Genomic DNA, 19,777 nt, shown 5'->3' with positions numbered 1-19,777 from the left:
CAACACTGAGCTGGAACTTGAAAGCACTGGTATCAATTGAGCAGGAGTACAGGTGGAAGTGCACTGTGAATATGTCAGGTTAAAAGGAAGAGTCAGGTCCCAAGCCTGATCTAGAGACAGCTAAGCAGGAAGACACTAAGGCCTCAAACACTGGACGTGTTAACAGCTGCTGTTTTAGGCTTCTGGCAGGTCCATGCACACATAGGCTGTTATCAGCGTTTTTTGGCTGCGGCATTTTCTGGCTGGAAAAAGGCCTAAGTCGTACACAGGCTCAAAGTCTGGAAGAGGCAGAGGTTCAAAACGAACAAGCAGAGACGTACTAATTCACTGGTCAAAGTGTGGACAGTAGTCAGTGTGCCATTTTAGAAAGACAATCCACAATCACAAAGATGGCTGAAAAAACTTCAGATGAAGGCAAAAAACACGAGCCAACATGTTTCTGCAATCTGCTTCCACTTTTGGCCACCACAGGAGTTGCTAAACCAAATTCAAAGCCTTGCATCCCACAAAGTGACCAGCCAGAGGAGACTCATGGCATATTTTTAAGAAGGTCATGCAAAAATCTTGGGGTACAAAAAGTTTACCTTTATGCCAGTAAAGACCATCCCTTCTACAGGTTCATACCCCTTGGTAAAGAATTCCCTTCCTGATGCCAGAAAGAACTTTCTGCCCTACAAAAGATGTCTGGCTGCACAGGGTCTTCAGATTCAGGGAACATATATAGAGATATAGGAGTAAAGTTTACGGTTCTTAGACTTGGCCAGGTATGTAATATGAATACAGTGGGGATCGAAAGTTTGGGCACCCCAGGTAAAAATTTGTATTAATGTGCATAAAGAAGCCAAGGAAAGATGGAAAAATCTCCAAAAGGCAGCAAATTACAGATTAGACATTCTTATAATATGTCAACAAAAGTTAGATTTTATTTCCATCATTTACACTTTCAAAATAACAGAAAACAAAAAAACGGCGTCTGTAAAAGTTTGGGCACCCTGCAGAGTTGATATCTTGTACTGCCCTCTTTGGCAAGTATCACAGCTTGTAAACGCTTTTTGTAGCCAGCCAAGAGTCTTTCAATTCTTGTTTGAGGTATCTTTGCCCATTCTTCCTTACAAAAGTCTTCCAGTTCTTTGAGATTTCTGGGCTGTCTGTCACGCACTGCTCTTTTAAGGTCTATCCATAGATTTTCAATTATATTGAGGTCAGGAGATTGTGAAGGCTATGGCAAAACCTTCAGTTTACGCCTCTTGATGTAATCCCCCGTGGATTTCGAGATGTGTTTAGGATCATTATCCATTTGTAGAAGCCATCCTTTCTTTAACTTCAGCTTTTTCACGGATGGCATCAAGTTACCATCCAAAAATTGCTGACATTTTATTGAATCCATTTTTCCTTCTACTCATGATTCCGTGTTCCCTGTGCCACTGGCTGCAATACAACCCCAAAGCATGATTGATCCACCCCCATGCTTAACAGTTGGACAGAGATTCTTTTCATTAAATTCTGTGCCCCTTCTTCTCCAAACGTACCTTTGCTCATTCCGGCCAAAAAGTTCAATTTTAACCTCATCGGTCCACAGAACTGGTTTCCAAAATGCATCAGGCTTGTCTATATGTTCATTTGCAAAGTTCAAACGCTGATTTTTGTGGTGAGGACGTAGAAGAGGTTTTCTTCTGATGACTCTTCCATGAAGACAATATTTGTACAAGTATCTCTTTATAGTGGAATAGTGTACCACAACTCCAGTGTCTGCCAGATCTTTCTGGAGGGATTGTGCAGTCAAACGTAGGTTTTGAATTGTTTATCTCACAATCCTGCGAGCTGTTCTGTCTGATATTTTTATTGGTCTTCCAGATGTTGCTTTAACTTCCACTGTTCCTGATGACTGCCATTTCTTAATTACATTCCGAACAGAGGATATTGACATCTGAAAACGCTTTGCTATCTTCTTATAGCCTTCTCCAGCTTTGTGAGCGTCAACTATTTTCAGTTTCAGTTTTCTAGACAACTTAGAAGATCCCATGGTGCTGATTGTTGGGGCAAGGTCAGATGAGTCTGGACATTTAAAAAACTTTGGAGATTGACATCACCTGGTCTTCCCAGACGATGATTGAGAACAATCCATGACACTGGCAGGTCTCAGCCTTGCAAAGGGGGCAGTGCATGCTATAAATTCTGCAGGGTGCCCAAACTTTTGTAGACGCAATTTTTTTGTTTTCTGTAATTTTTAAAGTGTCAATGATGGAAATAAAGTCTTAACTTTTGTTGACATATTTTAAGAATGTCTAATCTGTAATTTGATGCCTTTTGGAGATTTTTCCATCTTTCCTTGGCTTCTTTATGCACATTAATACAAATTTTTACCTGGGGTGCCCAAACTTTCGATCCCCACTGTATTAAAATGAGAGAAAAAAAAAAAAAAAAAAAAAAGAGTACCCACCTTGCTTTCCAAGGTTTTAGATGCTTTGCAGCTCTGATGTACTCCAAGTTCTTGTGGCCTGTAAATATTAGGGTTCAGTAGCCCTATTCTCTTAATGAACTTAATTGCCAGAAGTTCACAGTCCTCCACATTCTAATTTTTTTCTACAGAATGGCCCCTACATCGATCTCTGAAGCATCCACCTCCAAAATTAGGACAGGATTTTGATGTTTTAGGATGGGTACAGGTGTGAACAACCCATTTACCTTGTTAAACGCAAATTGTGCTTCAAAGGTCCCTCAAAACCAGGCATGCCTTTTGGTAAGTTGTGTGATGGGTGGAAAAATGTCTGAAAACCCTAACGCATTTCCTGTAGAAGTTTGCAAAGCTGATGAAACATTTTACTCCTTTCTTATTGGATGGTGGTGACCTTTTGAATATCCATTGCCACACCATAAGTGCAGATAATGAATCCCAGGAACTGGATGGTCTAGTGCTCAAACTAGCATTTCTTTGCCTTGGCATACAGACCACGTTGTCTTAGTCGAACAAGGAGTTCAAAAAGTCTCTGAAAAATTAATTTACAAAATGTTGAAACGTGGCTGGAGCATAACAGAGTTAAAACAGGATGACAACGTATTCATTGTTGCCAAAGCGTGCTCGGAAGGCCATATTTCATTCATTACGGTCTCAGATCCTGACAAGTCTGTATAGTATGAATAGTACTGTCATGTACTTGTATGTGGAGCCTGAAATGAAAAGGGTGGCCTCTTGCACAGTTCCTGAGTACACCTGGAAGTTGAGACATGGTCTGCAGGGGTGAATGAAAAGCACAACTGCCAGAGGGCTGACACCGTGGACTAAAAACTAAGAAAGAACTGGAATTGGTGAGCAGGGGTAGCAGTGCACAATATTCGGTTAATGGCAGAGTCGAGTCCCAAGCCTGGTATATAGACAGCTGAGCAGGAAGGCAAGTTCCAGGATGAGTGTCAGGAACAGGCACAGGTCGGCACCAAGGAGACAGCACGGTACAGGATCACTGGGCAGATGTGAGGTCAGTAGTCCAGGCCGAGGTTGGTAGCAAACAAAAGCAAGACAAGGGTAATAAAAAAGCAGGTCAAGTGGAAGCCAGGTCAATAACAGGATCAGGATGATCAGGTTCAGATTTAGATAGCCCGCTTGGTGGCAGTGGACGTACATGTAAGAATACACATGCAATTAGATGCTGATGCACATGTGCATTAGCCTGGAAATGTGCATGCTTATGCACACAAACAGCCTGATGGCTGGCATGATGTTCCTGACAAACATGCCACAAAATTCATCTTCACCAACCGCTGGAGTCATAGCAACCATGGAGTCTTGATTTGTGTAGGAAGTGGTCATATATTAAAACACTTGGATTGTTTTATGTTTTATATAAGCATTCGGTTGCTTTCTTACTACGAGTTTTATGCATATTTATTAATTGTTTTGATTGAGTTACTTGGCGCAGCAATATTTATTATTCATATATTAATGACTCTGAGCACTGGCTGAGTTGATCTTAAAAATGCCAGTTTCCTTATCTGTAAACTGGCGATAATTCTTTTGGAACCTGTCACAGTCATAGCGACAGATTCTAAAAGTGGCAGTAATAAGCACTACCCGAATCTAGTGCACGTGGCAAAAAGCTTAAAGCAGAACTTCACACATTACCCTTGCTAATGCACATTGGCGCTAATACCTGTGGAATATATAGGTGTGGGAAAAACATTGGTTAGCAGAGAGCGCCTGGAACAACAACAACTTCACAGAATTTAGTGAACATAGCTCTAGCTGCTGGTATTAGTAGGCTGCAGACTTGTACTAAACAATCCCAGCCAATGGCAGACCTGTACTGGTTTGTAAGATGACAAGTTGACATGGTGAATGGGTGACCAGATTTGAGACCCTGTATTAAATGCCATGCCTTTATTAATTGCGCGATAAAGTCGATTTTTGGTGTTTTATAGCTGTTGTCTTTACTGGGATTGAAAGTACTTTACTCCTGTGAAGGTGGCTGCAACTGTGAAGCATAGGGGGTGATTTACTAAAATTGGTGTACACAGAATCTGGTGCAGCTGTGCATAGTAACAATCAGCTTTTAGGTTTTATTGTCAAAGCTTAAAGGATAAGTTCACCTTTTATAACATGTTACATGTTCCACCTGTTTTTAGGGTGGAACATGTAATATGTTCTAGCATCTGCACCTTCTCCCTCCGACCCCCCCCCCCCCTTCATCTGACAGCAGATGGGGGATCTTTTCCCCACACCTGCTGTGACCATTTGAAAACAGCGCAGCTCTGTGGGACTCCTCCCGCACGGCCACATTATTCAGTTTCCTGTAAACTAATAGACTACAAGTACCAAAATCCATTGCAGCCGACAGCTTGTAGTTCTTAATGAACTACAAGGGCATTGGTAACTGCTCTTAAGTAACTGCCTGCCCGTATTAGAGGTACAGGCGGACAGCTATCCTGAGAGTCTGCAGGCTCCTTAGAAAAAAAATATTAAATGCACATTTTTTTACATGCAAAAAAATGTGCATTTACTTTTTATTTTTTTTTCCCAAAAGATGAACTTAGCCTTTCGTTGAACAAGGTGATGTTAGAAGCTGATTGGTTACTCTGCACAACTGCACTAGTTTTAGTAAATCTCCCCCATAGAAACCTTACAAATCCTTCAGTGAAATGTGCATGGTCATCACTGTAAAGTTAATGGTAAACTGGTGGAAGAAGATAGTGTTGCAAAACACCAAGGAAAAAAAAAGCTAAGCAGCATATCCAGTCTATGCATTTTTAATAAAAAAAAAAAAAAAAAGAAAATCAATGATCATATCACATGAAAGATTGCGTAACAGATGCTAGCAGCAACTACAATGCTGTTGATTACATTTTAGAGCAATTTTCAAGTGGCTACAAATGTCTGTATCTTGCTAAAATACATATCAATGCAGCCTAAAAAAATTTGGGTAACATCATCACCAGCAGTTGTATTACATAATATGATGTTTTTTGTAACTGGGGACGCATTTTTTTATGATGGTAGAATTGTACATTACTGAAAAAGATTGCATTACATGAGGTGTCTAAACATGAGTGTTTTTGCAGAAAGAGAACAATCAATCCTGGCAGACGATCCAGTAACAATTAATTTATTAAAAAGTTTTACTTTGTTGTGTCAGAAAAAGATTTTGTAGTTTAGGGTTGTGTTCAACCATGAAACCTACAGTATAATCAATTGCTCATTTATTGTTTTGTGAATGACCAGAATAAGGTGAAAGTGTGTATCAGAGAATTCAAACAAAACCTATTTAATTTAAAGCAATTCATTTTTTTTACTGGAGATATTTTCATTAATATACACTGAGCTATTCTTACTGTAAAAATAAAAAAATGAACTTTGGTCTACTATTTATACGGCAAATTTTACTCAACAGATCATATAGAGCCATAGCTGTCAACTCATTTGGAGTGACTGTCACACTTTTCAACAAATCCTTCTGTCCGTCATGCACCCTCAGTTGTCTCTCTTTTTGATCAGATTTGTACATCTCTATAAAAAATTTACTATTTTACTACTATAAGTCTTCTGCCGCACTAAACTTTATCTAACCTTTCTATTAATGCATTAGTTATTTTTATTAGCCAATATAAAAGGTAAAATACAGTAGATGCACTTGCAGGGTTTAAGCCGATCATTTTCTGCATATTAGATCTTTGTGGTTTGTGTAACTGGAGCTGGAGCTGGAACTTGTCCTATATACTGTGTGCTAAAAGGAGTTTCTTTATCATTTCAGAAAGTTGGAAGATAATAACAGAACTGCACTGCACTTTAGCATGATTGTCATCATTTGAAGTGGACAATTAGAAATATTGTATGTGTGTTAAAAAGTTTGATAAATCATGTCTCATCTTTATGCTACTAAGAGTTTATACTTTAGCCAGGAAAAAATACAAATTTATATAAAGGAAATTTACATAAAACAAATATAAAAATATACCCACTTACCAAGAAAAAGGACAACCAGCACAACTATGATGGATAAAAATGCTTTGTTCCAGTAAGGAGATATTTTACTCCATAACTGGAATCTGAATATCTTTCTCCATCTGGAACAAAAATACATAATAAACACAGCATCAGCACAATAACAAAAGTAAAATAGAAGTATAAATTGTAATGAAAAAGGGACATATTCTAATGGGCTTGTTTTGGCCTTCACACATCCTGTAACACAAACTGCAATGACACCATAATGTAGAATTGATTCAAAATACAAAACAGTGAATGAAGTATGACCTCTACAGGACATGCAGAGTCAATACACCTAAATTACAGGGGATTAAAACAATAGGAAACCAAAAGGAATAACATTACTTGACATCTTTTTAAAAGTTATAAATGCTTGTAAATGCTAACACACATTTTAGGGAGTCTACCTAAAATCAAATCAATACCCTTTAAATCAATACACAGTAAATGTAAATTATCCATTAACACTTTGCTGCTTTTATCACATCTATCCTACAGTAGGTCTAAGAAACAGATTAGGCAAATTGTAAACCTTTAATAATGCAACCTGATCAATTTATTAATTAACCTGTATTTGATTTTAAAGGGTCAGTTCACTGAAGAAAAAAAAAAAAAAAAGTTAATTTAGATTTTAGAAGATGATGGAAAGTTTAAAGTGATATTAACCACTTCCGGGCCGCCAACCATGTATTTACATCGCTAATTTGAAGTTAAATACCGGAGTTATGGCAGCAGATAGCTCCCTTAACCCCAGTATTTTCTTACACGGCCAGTGGTCCTCTTTCTTTTTTTTTTTATTAAATACTTTTTATTAATTTTTCTATCAATACATATAACAAACACAATCAAAAAATATATCACATTTTTACATACATATATTAAGGCATTTCTAAATATAATGAACATTGATTATTCTCCATTGAGAAAAAAATAAATAAAAATTATTTACACCTGTGTTCCACACTCAAAAATAGAAAAGAGAAAGAAAAAAAAAAAAAAAAAGAAAAAAGAATTCCCATCTATGGGATTCTTGTCTTAATGACCACTTCTATTAATATAAAAAAAAAGATCCATGAAAAATGGAATATAAGAAACTTCTATTTAAAATATTGTGACAAAAAAAAAAAAAGTGGGGGTGCATATATACATATAAATTGTGATAATTATTATTGTTCAAAATTATAAGGGGAGAATCTCACAAATTCTATTACCCTCTACCTTATTATCGTGAAATAAGCTCATGGGGATATCACAATGTCCATTCCTTTATTTTAATACTTCCCGTTTCACTTCCTGTTTACTATAAATACATTTATTTTAATATATCCATTTCTTCTTGTTTTAATTTATTTCTGTTCTATAATCTTTCAGTCCCTGATAATACCAAACTTTTTTCCATTTCTACCGAATGGAACATCTACCCAGCCCAGGCGTCTAAAAATTGCTCCTCTCTATTTTGGCCCATATGAACCCATTGTTCTGCCTTCATTATCTTATCCACCTCCTTATTCCATTCCCCTAAAGTGGGGAATTTATCTTGTCTCTAATACCGAGGGATAAGACCCTTAGATGCGTTTAACAGATGGGGTATAATACTCTTTCTGTACGTCCTTATAGATGAGGTCGTATCATGAAAGAGTAATTTAAGGAGGTGTAAATTCCGTGGTCCTCTTTCATACAAAAATGGTCCCAGCGGCGGATTTGCCACCGGAACACTTTTATGGATGGCGGGAGTGGTGCCCACCCCTGCAGCTTCCCTGTCATTTTCCCTGCCTAACGGAGCCGTCGGTAGCGAGGAAAACTATCCGATCCTTTTGCCTAAAGGGAAGGAAGTTGAGAAAGGGCAAGATGGTCCCCACTCTACTCTAACCCCTTGGAGGACTGGAAAAAAAAAAAAAAACACGGAATTTTTGTAAAATCTTACCTGTAAAATTCCTTTCTCTGAGTCCTCCGACAGTCGCCGCCTCTTCATATTCGTCACAATGGGGGTAATTGACCTTTTCTCCGTAGGAGTAGCTAGGCAACAGAATATGTCAATATTAAAGCTTTTAACATATCCCACCCCCAGGGGGTGGTCCCCTCAGTCAATACCCTCCTACTTCCTGTAACCATACCTCAGTTTCAGTAGAATAGCAGTAGAGTATATAACCAAACCCCAAAAGAGGGGCGGGGCGGCGACTGTCGGAGGACTCAGAGAAAGGAATTTTACAGGTAAGATTTTACAAAAATTCAGTTTTCTCTTACGTCCTCCGACAGTCGCCGCCTCTTCATATTCGTCACAATGGGGACGTCCCAAAGCAGTACAAACATGAGGGGTGGGAAACGCAGCCGCGCCTAAGGCAACGCAGTCTCCACAGCAGAAACAAAGGAACCTTACCAAAGGAAGGAAACCAGCTGGGTAGCATGAAAAAAAACTTGTTCAACAGGAGCAACAACCCAGGAAAAAACAAATAACCTAGGGATAAACGACATCCCAAACAGCCAAGGGCCCAAAAACAAGGGACCCTAAGGTACCGCCGCACTAAGGACCTTGCGGCCAAAAGGAAGCATCTGCCGATGCCTGAACATCCACCTTGTAGAACTTCGAGAAGGTGCGAACGGACGACCAAGTCGCCGTCTTACACACCTTGGCCACAGAAGCCCGATGATGACAGGCCCAAGACGCACTCAGAGATCTGGCAGAGTGCGCCTTCACAGGCATGGGGGGAAATTTCCCCTTCAGAGCATAGGCCTGTTCAATGGTCTGTCTGATCCATTCGGCGATGGTAGAAGCCGACGCCACCATGCCCGTCCGAGGACCCTCTGGAAGGACAAATAAAGAATTGCGAAAAGATTCCGTCGATTTCAGGGAAACCCTGATCGCCCGAACAACATCCAAGGAGTGCAAATCCACCTCCTTCGGATGTTTAGGCTTCGCGCAGAGCGAAGGCAAGACAATGTCCTCATTGAGGTGAAATTCCGAGAACCTCTTCGGAAGAAAAGAAGGGTTAGGTCGCAAGACCACCTCATCCAAGTGAATGACCAAATACGGAGATCTGCAGGACAAAGCAGCCAGCTCCGTCACCCTGCGAGCCGAAGTGATCGCCACCAAAAACGCGACCTTCTTGGACAACATAGACAACGAGATCTTCCTGATCTGTTCAAAAGGAGCGTGTTGCAATACGGACAGAACAAGGTGCAAGTCCCATGGAGGCAAAGGTTCCCCCCTAGGAGGGACCAGGTGTCGCACCCCTTGAACAAAAGTGCTAACCAAGGGGTTAGACTCCACAGGGCGTAGAAAAAGAACGGCCAGCGCAGAAACCTGGCCCTTGATTGTAGCCAACGCCAAACGCTGGGCCACACCCGTTTGAAGGAAAGGCAACACCCTAGACACCGAGTATGAGCGAGGGGGCTACCCCCTGGACTCACACCAGGCAAAATAGACCTTCCAAGTACGGTAGTAGACCTTCCCCGAGGAAGACTTCCTCGCGTTGATCAAAGTGTGAATGACCTCAGGGGATAGACCCCTATCCTTCAGGACCTCGGTTTCAACAGCCAGGCCGTCTAAGCCAGCGACTGTAAAGCAGGATGGAAAAAAAAAAAATCGGTCCTTGAGACAGAATAGCTTCTCGAAGAGGCAGACGCCACGGAGCGTTGATCGCCAGATTCACGAGGTCTGCGTACCAGGACCGGCGAGGCCAGTCCAGTGCCACTAAAATCACCGTGTGCGGTTCCGAGGTCAACCTGCGAAGGAACCTGGACAGCAGTTGAAACGGTGGAAATGCATACATCAGCCGACACTGATGCCACGGAGTTACCAACGCGTCTGCCCGAGGATCGCGCGTCCTTGCCACGAACCTTTCCACCTTGTTGTTCAGACGAGACGCGAACAGGTCTACCTCCGGAAGACCCCACTGCGCGCACAACATCTGGAAGACATCCGGGTGGAGGGACCATTCTCCCTGGTCCAAAGTCTGGCGACTCAGATAATCCGCCTGCCAGTTCTCCACCCCCGGAATGTGAACCGCCGTTATCGCCGGGACGTGCGTCTCGGCCCAAGACAGAATGTCGGCCACCACCCGAGCCGCTCGGGCACTCCTGGTGCCCCCGTGGTGGTCGATGTATGCCACCGCCGTGGCATTGTCCGTCTGCACCCGAACCGGACGGCCCTGCAGCCTGACCGTCCAACGTCGAAGGCAGAGATTTATCGCTCGCGATTCCAGAATGTTGATCGGAAGGGAGGATTCCTCCTCCGACCAAGTTCCCTGGGCGGACAGAACGCCCAGAACACCACCCCAGCCCGACAGGCTGGCATCCGTGGTGATCACCGTCCAGGAGAAAGGACAAAAAGACTTGCCCCCCAACACCGCCGGGGACTGTAGCCACCACAGAAGATCCCTTCTGGTACGATGACTCAACGAAATCTGGAGATCCAGAGATTGCAGTCGCCCGTCCCACCTGGACAGGATCTCCGCTTGGAGACCCTGCGTGTGAAATTGGGCGAAGGGAATCGCCTCGAAAGCAGAGACCATCAATCCCAAACACCTCATACACGTCCGGAAGGACGAGCACTGATTGTCCCTGAGGGACCTGACTTCTTCCTGAAGTGTCCTGAGCTTATCGTCCGGTAGGAAGACCTTCGCCTGGACCGAGTCCAGGATCATTCCCAGGTAGGGAAGACGAACCGACAGGCACAGCGTCGATTTTGGAAGGTTTATCGTCCAACCAAACTCCTGTAGAGTTTGCATCGTGACGGACAGGACCGTCACCAGACCCTGACTGGTCGCAGACCGAACCAGAATGTTGTCCAGATACCCCAGGACAGAGACGCCCTGGGCTCTCAACAAAGCCAGAACCGGTGCAAGCACCTTGGTGAACACCCTCTGAGCCGAAGCGAGACCAAAGGGTAACGCCACGAACTGGCAATGATCCTTCACAATGGCCAATCGAAGGTACCTCTGGTGACCCTCGAAAATGGGGATGTGAAGGTACGCATCCTTCAAATCGATGGAGGCCATAAATTCCCCCGGAACCAGGGCAGCCACCACCGACCGCAGGGATTCCATGCGGAAACTCGCGAACCCGCACAAAGAGGTCCAGAGCTTTTAAGTCCAGAATCGGACGTACCTTGCCCTCTTTCCCGAGCACATTGAACTGATCTGAATAGAACCCCCGAAATCTGTCCCGATGAGGCACCGGAACCACCACTCCCTGAGCCCGCAGGTCCCGCACCGCCAGGTGCAGATCCCGCAAACGCTCCGGAGACAGTTGAAGATTTAAGGGAAAAAATCTGCACGCCGGCCGGGAGAGAAACCCGATCTCTGCTTACCTGTCCACGGCTTCCTTAGGGAGCCTTGACCTTTGAAGGGTTTGCCCTTATAGTGTGACCGAAAGGCACGAAAGGACCCCTGAGAGGGTCTAAAGAAGCATGCTTCGTACCATGAGCAACCTTAGCCTTGCGGGATTGGGGCAAGAGCGTGCTCTTACCCCCCGTGATCCCCTTTACCAGCGCATCCAAGGGTTCGCCAAAAAGGCGAGATCCCGTATAGGGTAGATTAGCTAAAGTTTTGCGAGAAGCTTGGTCCACAGACCAACATTTTAGCCAAATCAGGCGGCGTGTCAACACCGCCACGCTGTGCACATGTGCAGCCAAAGGGACTATATCTAAGTCCGCATCACACAAATACATGACACCCTGATGGATTTGATCCACCATAGCCAACATCGCCGGAGGGGCAGAGTCAGCCACCAGGACGCGCCTGAGGACCCGCGTCCAATCCGCGACAGCCTGAGCTGCCACAAGTGAAGCAAAAACAGCTTTCAGCATGGAACCGGTAACCGAGTAAGTATGGCGTGCAAGAGACTCCAGCCTCCCGTCCGTGGCATCCCAGAACACCGGGGTATCCTCCGCCGGAATCGCAGTAGATTTATTCAAAACTGCCACCGCGTGATCCACCGGAGGTGGCACACACCAACGTTCATCAGTAGCGGGTGTGAAAGGATAACGTAGCTTGAACCCACTTGGCACAGCAAAAAGCTTCCGTATATTGCGCCATTGTTCCCTAACAGCGCGCTGAAAATCCTCAGTGCAAGGAAAAACCTGCGATGATTTGCGTCTCCGCTGCGTCCCATAAGAGGCCAGGACAGCAGGAGGACATGGTTCATCCTGCAAATGCAGTGTTTGTTTGATAGAAGCAACCAATTCATCCATGAGTGCAAGCTCTTCAGACGAGCCAGGGGGGGAATTATCAACCCCTTCAACTTCTGCCTCCCCTTCAGACCCCACAAGGTCCAGGGACGAGTGGGACCCCGATAAGGTGACCCCAGCCATGGCAGCCCCATCACCATCGCCCTCTGAATCAGAGGAAATTGAAACTCTGGGCCGGTTTGTGGATTGAGCAGCCACAAGCATCTGCACCTGAGCAGCTAAGTAAGCCACGACAGTAGCCAAATCAACCCCCGCGGGGGGAGCAGCAGCAGTCCCTTGGCCCCCCACTAAAGTGGGGGGAAATTTGCTTTTCTGAGAATCCATGCCCCCAAAAGTGTGTAGGAAAAAAAGGAGTACTGCCTCTTTAAGCTCGCGGCGAGCGGAGCCCACCGCACACACAGCACACACCGACCCCCACAGGGAGAATCACAAAAACATAGGCAAGGAATACAAGAATAAGGAAGATAAAACCTGGAGAGACCACTCAAGCTGCTGCACCGATCGCTGTTCTCAGGGAAAGGAAGCGATGTAACACAGACCGCTCCCATAAAGCCTATGGAAGGCTCCACAAACATGGCCACCGGTGAGGGACTTGCAAAGGCAGAGCATGCAGCGCTGACATGTGGCCCGAGCGATCGCCGCCAAAATGGCGGCGCTTGGTGCCAAAAACGCCGCTCCCAGCACACAGAAATGGCCCTCATAAGCCTGCAGCTATTAATAAAATGGCGGACCGCAGCAGCGGCCGCCGCATGTTGCACAAAACATGATCCACAGCATGCCCTACAACATACAGCATGTCACACAGAGAATCACACAGTTTGTAACACAGAACAGTGTATAACAGCCCCCCTCCTTGCAGCCCACAGCAGCATCAAACCAGACAGGGAGCCCAATAGTGTGAACAGACATGCAGGGTTACACAGTCCCAGACTGACACCCACTAAACAGACAGGTCCCCACACAGAGTACACTTACCTTCTGAATGGGGTGGGGAACCCGCACAAGCGATCAAGCCACTGCACATGGGACAGGGAGAGTCGCAGCCAGGACGCAGTAGAACTGCGGTGCGAAACCGCATGGCGTCCTGTGAGGTAGCCACCTCACCACAGCATCCCTGCAGCGAACAGGGATGGGTCGTTCACATATGCCAGGAAAAATACCTGACTGAACGCTCGATGGCAGGCTGGGAAGCCACTGGCCCACAACCTGCGACCAGGGGGGCCAGCCCGAGACCCAGCCCGCACGATCCTCTTCATCAGAAGAACTAACTAATGCTGACAAAAGTAACAGCTAAGTAAAAAGAGAGAAAAAAAAAAACTCAAATAAAATCAAAAAGAAGATAAAGGCTGAGACAAAATGCCCCAGCGCAGAAACAGCCAGCTAACTCCTGAAAGCTAGACAATGAAACTGAGGTATGGTTACAGGAAGTAGGAGGGTATTGACTGAGGGGACCACCCCCTGGGGGTGGGATATGTTAAAGGCTTTAATATTGACATATTCTGTTGCCTAGCTACTCCTACGGAGCAAAGGTCAATTACCCCCATTGTGACGAATATGAAGAGGCGGCGACTGTCAGAGGACGTAAGAGAAAAAGACCTTTTTTTTATTGCTTTTAAGTGTAAATGTGAGATCTGAGGTCTTTTTGACCCTAGATCTCACATTAAAGAGGACCTGTCCGGCTTATTTCTATTACAAGGTATGTTTACATTCCTTGTAATAGGAATAAAAGTGATCAAAAGGGATAGTGTAAAAATATAAAGTAAAATGTAAAAAAAATAAAAAAAATGTAAAGCTCCCTGTCCCTCCAAATTTTCACGCAGAAGCGAATGCATATGCAAGTCACGCCCACATACAGTATGTAAACGGTGTAAACACACATGCGAGGTATCGCCGCAATCGTTCAAGCGAGAGCAATAATTCTACCAGTAGACAACCTCTGTAGTTCTAAACTGGTAAACTGTAGAGATTTTTAAAGCGTCGCCTATAGAGATTTTTAAGTACCATAGTTTGTCGCCATTCCACGAGCACAATTTTAAGTCATGACGTGTTAGGTATCAATATACTCAGCGTAACATTATCTTTCACATTATAGAAAAAAAATTGGGCTCATTTTACGGTTTTCCTATTTTTTAGTTAAAAGAAGTGTATTTACTCCAAAAATATTGCGTTTGTAAGACCACTGCACAAATATGGTGTGACAAAGTATTGCAACAATTCCCATTTTATTCTATAGGGTCTTTGCTATAAAATAAAAATATATAATGTTTGGAGGATCCAAGTAATTTTCTAGCAAATAATACTGATTATAATTTGTAAACAACGGGTGACAGAAATAGGCCTGTTCCTTAAGGGATTAAAGGATAAGTTCACCTTCTAACATGTTACATGTTTTTTTTTAATAAAAGGTGAACTTAGCCTTTAAATACAGTATTTTGCTAAAATAAAAAAGATGTTTTACTTACCTGCTCTGTGCAACAATATTGCACACAGCAGTCCCTTACCTCTTCTTTGACAGTACCTTGCCGGTGCTGTCCACTCTTCCCTCCTCAATGTGCCTCCCAGGCTGGGCTGTGTATGTGTTCATAGATGTGTTCATAGATAAACACAGCACTGGCAAGCCACATCTCCATTTACTTCTCACACCAGTTTGACTGACAGCAATGGCTCGTTGTTTCGGTGTCTCCTTTGAAACCAGGAAGTTAGAAGAGTGGTGCTGCAGCCGAGACAGATCTGGAGTGGTGACAAGTGTCAGCTAAGTACTTAGGGACGGGAAATGGTAGGACAAATATTGGGGAATTTTTTTTACCTTGAGAGAATGCATTAAAGTAAAAATAGACTTTAGAACCACTTTAAACTACCTGAAAATGTATTTTGTTGGAGATGATCAGTGATATATCTGTGCTTGGGCCTTAGGTCTGCTATTGTGTCAGCATACTATGGATCTTCAAGTAATGTCCAAAAGCTTTTATTCAAAGTGATCAAATCACAGTGGAAGAGTGCAACATTTTGAGCCACGTAGGACCCCTTTATAAGGCATCTCATGAGATGCCTGACAAAGGGGTCCTGCATAGCCCCAAAACATTAAATTCTTCTGCTGTGATGTGATCACTTCAAGCAAAATTGTATACATGTTATTTGAAGATCCATCGTGTCCATCGTGTCTTAAAGGCTCAAGAGGAACTGTACCCACCATAAAGTTTTTTACGTGAATTTGAGGGCATCAAGTAGTGGTTTCTGGATAAGGGCTATGATCCAGAGGATACTAGATAAGGTGCTTTCTGATGTGGAGCAACGTGATAAGCGGTTGTAAAATGCCCAAAGTGGGGAGAAGGGTCGATTCTAACTTTAACCTTTCACTATTTACATCGTATTCCACTCAGCATTTCCTTATGATCGCATTTTGGGATCTTTACGCCCCCCCCCCCGAGACCCTTTCAGTAATTGTTAGAGGTGTTCCTTCACTTAGATTGTCCGTGGCTGCCAACGGTCTCAACCCTCCAAAGAAAACTAATTTTTTTCAGGATATGAAGCGTTATTACCCTTGTAGGAAATGTTCTGTTTGTAAAGTTAATGGCCTCAATAGGAAATGCACCTCATTTCAATCTAGGTGTACTGCTAGGTCCTTCATAACATGCACTTTAAAAAATGTTGTTTATCTACTAATTTGTTTCAAGTTAGAGTAAATGAACACATCTCCAATATTAGAAAGGGTTTCCCTAACCATAGGGTTTCTAAACACTATGCGCTCTGCCACAATAGGAACCCTGAGGGGACACTATTTATGGCAATTGATACGTTTGTTCCTAATTGGAGGGGAAGCAAGATCAGGAGCGAGATCTCCAGGCTTGAGACCTGGAGGATCTATACCCTTAAAACTTATGTGCCCTATGGGTTAAATATCGAGTGAGTGGGGCGTGAATGTGTTCATTAACAACATCTGATTACTATGAGGAACCCCTGGTCTTTGTCCTGTGTTTCTAGGTTGATAACTTGATACATTACAGGTTTTGATATGAATTAGATTTTTTATTTTTTTTAACCTTTAATTATTTGTTAATTTATTGTCTGTATTTGCATTCTGTATTTGCATTAATTGATTCATTATCAATTATATTTTTGAGGATATGAAGATTTTTCGGTATATGTATTATGTATATTTATGGTGTATGTAATTATTAGCCTTTAAAATATATATTGCATTTGATGTAATTATGTTTTTTTCACCACTAGATGGCGTGCACGCTACTTTCTGGGCTTGATGGCTCAGAATGAATCAGCCTGTATAGCAAAGTTTTAATTTTTAATTTATTTTTTTTATTTCCTATAATAAAAGATTTTGAGGAGTGTTAGCACCTTACGTTTTTGATCATTATTGTTTAACAGCCATTTATGATACTTATTTGTGTTTATCCCCGATGTTTCCGGCAACGCTACTGGGGTCATTGATTTCCGGTTTTCAATTAAGGCTATTTGGAGCACATGTCTAGCTCTGCCTTCCAGGTATATAAACTGTGCATGTTGTTGGCTAGCCACGCCCCTGACATCTTTCTTACGATGAAACGTGCAGGGTGGAGCCTGGCGCGTGACGGCACTGCCATCTTTTTGGTTGTAAACTTTTTTTAAACATATTCAATGCTGTTTTTAACTGAAGTTCATGTGAGTGGCTTTTCTTACTTTTTTATAATATGACTCAAAAGGCTGATAAACGATGAACAGCTGAGTTGGTCTCCATTTTCCAACGTTTTTAAGCTTTTATCAGAGTTAGAGCATTTTTACAGCTGAAAAACACCTCTCAAAACCCACTAGTTCTGGGTTTTTTCCAGCAAGAAAATGCCTCTGCCAAAAAAAACGCTGATAACAGCCTATGTGTGCATGGACACATATCGTGCTTTTCCACTGCATGGAACGGATCGGTTTGGCGCTTTTTCACTGCATGGTACGTGTTAGAACGGTTCGGTGCGGTTTGGTACAGCGGCGCTTTTCCACTACATGGTACGGCTCGCTTAAACAGTACCACCTCGGTTGGGGTTCCAAGCAGGCTGTACCTATACCATATCCCACAATCCTTTGCATGCAGCCTTGATTGTTTGTCACTACTAGCCACTGATTGGTCAGAGAATCCTTGTAATCCCACCCACTTACTACTTTAGTGGAAAAGCAAACTGAGCCGAGTAGAGCCTATACAGTGCTGAAACGGGCCGACTCATACCACGCAGTGGAAAAGCAAACTGAGCCGAGCAGGGCCAAGCAGTGCTGAGTGGAGCGAAGTCGGTACTTGCAGTGGAAAAGTGCCAATAGAATAACATGCTGGGGAGTTTACTGGCTGCAGAAAAAAACGTCTGACACAAAAAACAGCAGCTGTAAAAATGTCAAGTGTGCAGTGAGGCCTAAAAGCTGAAGCCATCAAAAGGGGTGGAAAACATCCAAAAGTTTTGAATAGAAAAGTACGGAGTTGGGGATTATGGAAGAGACTGTTGGACTATACAAGAGGGTATGGTTAAGCTTGTCACACATTTGTGAGGGATACGGCATAACATCCTGGTCACCTTTAGCCACTTGCAACGTATGGCTGGTCAAACTCACACAGTACTGTCACTGATACGTAACAATGACACTCTCAGCCTCATCCTGCACAAAGATTTTCCAGCTCGTGGGACCACAATGTAAGTGCTAGCCAACTGTCAGAGATCATCCTCCTCAGAGCTGAGGAGCATAAATAGGCATAGCCCTTAAAACACACAAGCTTCATCCATATGGTTGGACATGTTCCAAGTGGCATGATGGGATTTGTTACATGCACTTGATTGATACTTTTGTATGCACATTGGTATTGTTTTTATTTAATAAAGAGTTTGGTAATGTACTAGGCTGGCCAGCTATTTGCATGTCACTGCATTTACGACCATGTGGCGACCACTCCCTTAAATACAATTTTATACAGGTATCAATATCTTCGAATACTTACATGTTGCATTCTGGTTACTTCTATATTCTTGTCCAGCATGGAAGATCCATGTGTGATCTTGATTTGTTCAGCATATTCTTTCAAATTCAAATATATATTCAATAGTGATGTAGCTTTATTATGTCCGATTTGATGATTTATGTGTGAATATTAAAACCGAATTGGAGAGGGGATCTTTTGCAGGTCAATCCAGGCCTAAATAGCTTCACAATATCCATTAGCCCTGGGTTAGGCATTTTATGGCACACCATGCACTGCTAATGAGTTTTATCACCCCACAGATCACACGGAAGAGAACTGGAAGGTTTTTACAGTTTTACAATAGGTTAATCCCAATTCCCTTACAATAAGGTGATAACCTTCTAGCTCAGGGGTAGGCAACCTTAAAGAGGTGGCGATCTACTTGAACAACATGGGAGAAGTCAAAGATCACCAGGCACAGTGTCGCCTCTTCACACCTGATTAACACCTCTAATTGCCAGACTACCGTGTCGAAACTGCGTGCATTGCACTGCAAACATGGGTTTAAATCAAGTGGTGAGGAGGCAACATATCTCCTCCTTACCACCTGTCAAACACGCTTGGATTGCTTTTCAGAGGAACAGCAGTGCCTGCTGCACCTGGGAAAGAGCCCTTAGTTGCATTTGGCAGCGGCACCCTTAGGGTTCGTTCACACAAATTTTGGGGTTAGTAAAACCCAGCGGTTAAGTCACAGATTTACTGCTCCCAATCCCTACCCTTCTAGGTTGTGGAAATGTTATTAGGATTAGTGTGGACATTTCTCAGGATGTGTTTTATTTAGCTTGTCATTATTGCTCCTGTTGTCGGTTTGCTTGCAATACACTAATTAGAGCATGTACAGGCGAACCGGCATTGAGGAAAGACTACTGGCAGTGAAAACCTTCCCTTTGATGGGTCGACGCCTTCGCTTTACATAGACATCTCTGCCAGTGAGCGCACCATGCGTGGGCGTGTTTGCCAGTAGAGATCTATGTGTATTGCAATGCGGAGTTCAAGGATCAAGTGGTGAGGATGACCACCAGCGGGGGCCCTGTACAATATTCAGATTTGTCCGCTTGGCGGGGATATGTTTGCTCTGTGAAGTCAATATCGTTTTGATATCTACCTACCTATATGAAGGAATAAACGC

The 19,777-nt window shown here is 43.3% G+C and overlaps 1 protein-coding gene across 1 annotated transcript in view; it reads right to left on the bottom strand.

Moving 5' to 3' along the window:
* The window catches only part of BCAP29 (B cell receptor associated protein 29), a 150,201-nt gene that overhangs the window by 82,736 nt on the left and 47,688 nt on the right, over positions 1 to 19,777 (bottom strand). Inside the window, exon 3 of the mRNA XM_082254397.1 lies at positions 6,452 to 6,552. Coding sequence (XP_082110523.1) covers positions 6,452 to 6,552 — 101 coding nt within the window. The remainder of the gene's footprint in view (positions 1 to 6,451; positions 6,553 to 19,777) is intronic.

Source organism: Pelophylax lessonae, assembly GCF_965119305.1.
Source record: "Pelophylax lessonae genome assembly, chromosome: 4".
Taxonomy (NCBI): domain Eukaryota; kingdom Metazoa; phylum Chordata; class Amphibia; order Anura; family Ranidae; genus Pelophylax; species Pelophylax lessonae.
The sequence above is the reverse complement of the archived record's forward strand: the minus strand, read 5'-3'. Positions and strand labels throughout refer to the sequence as shown.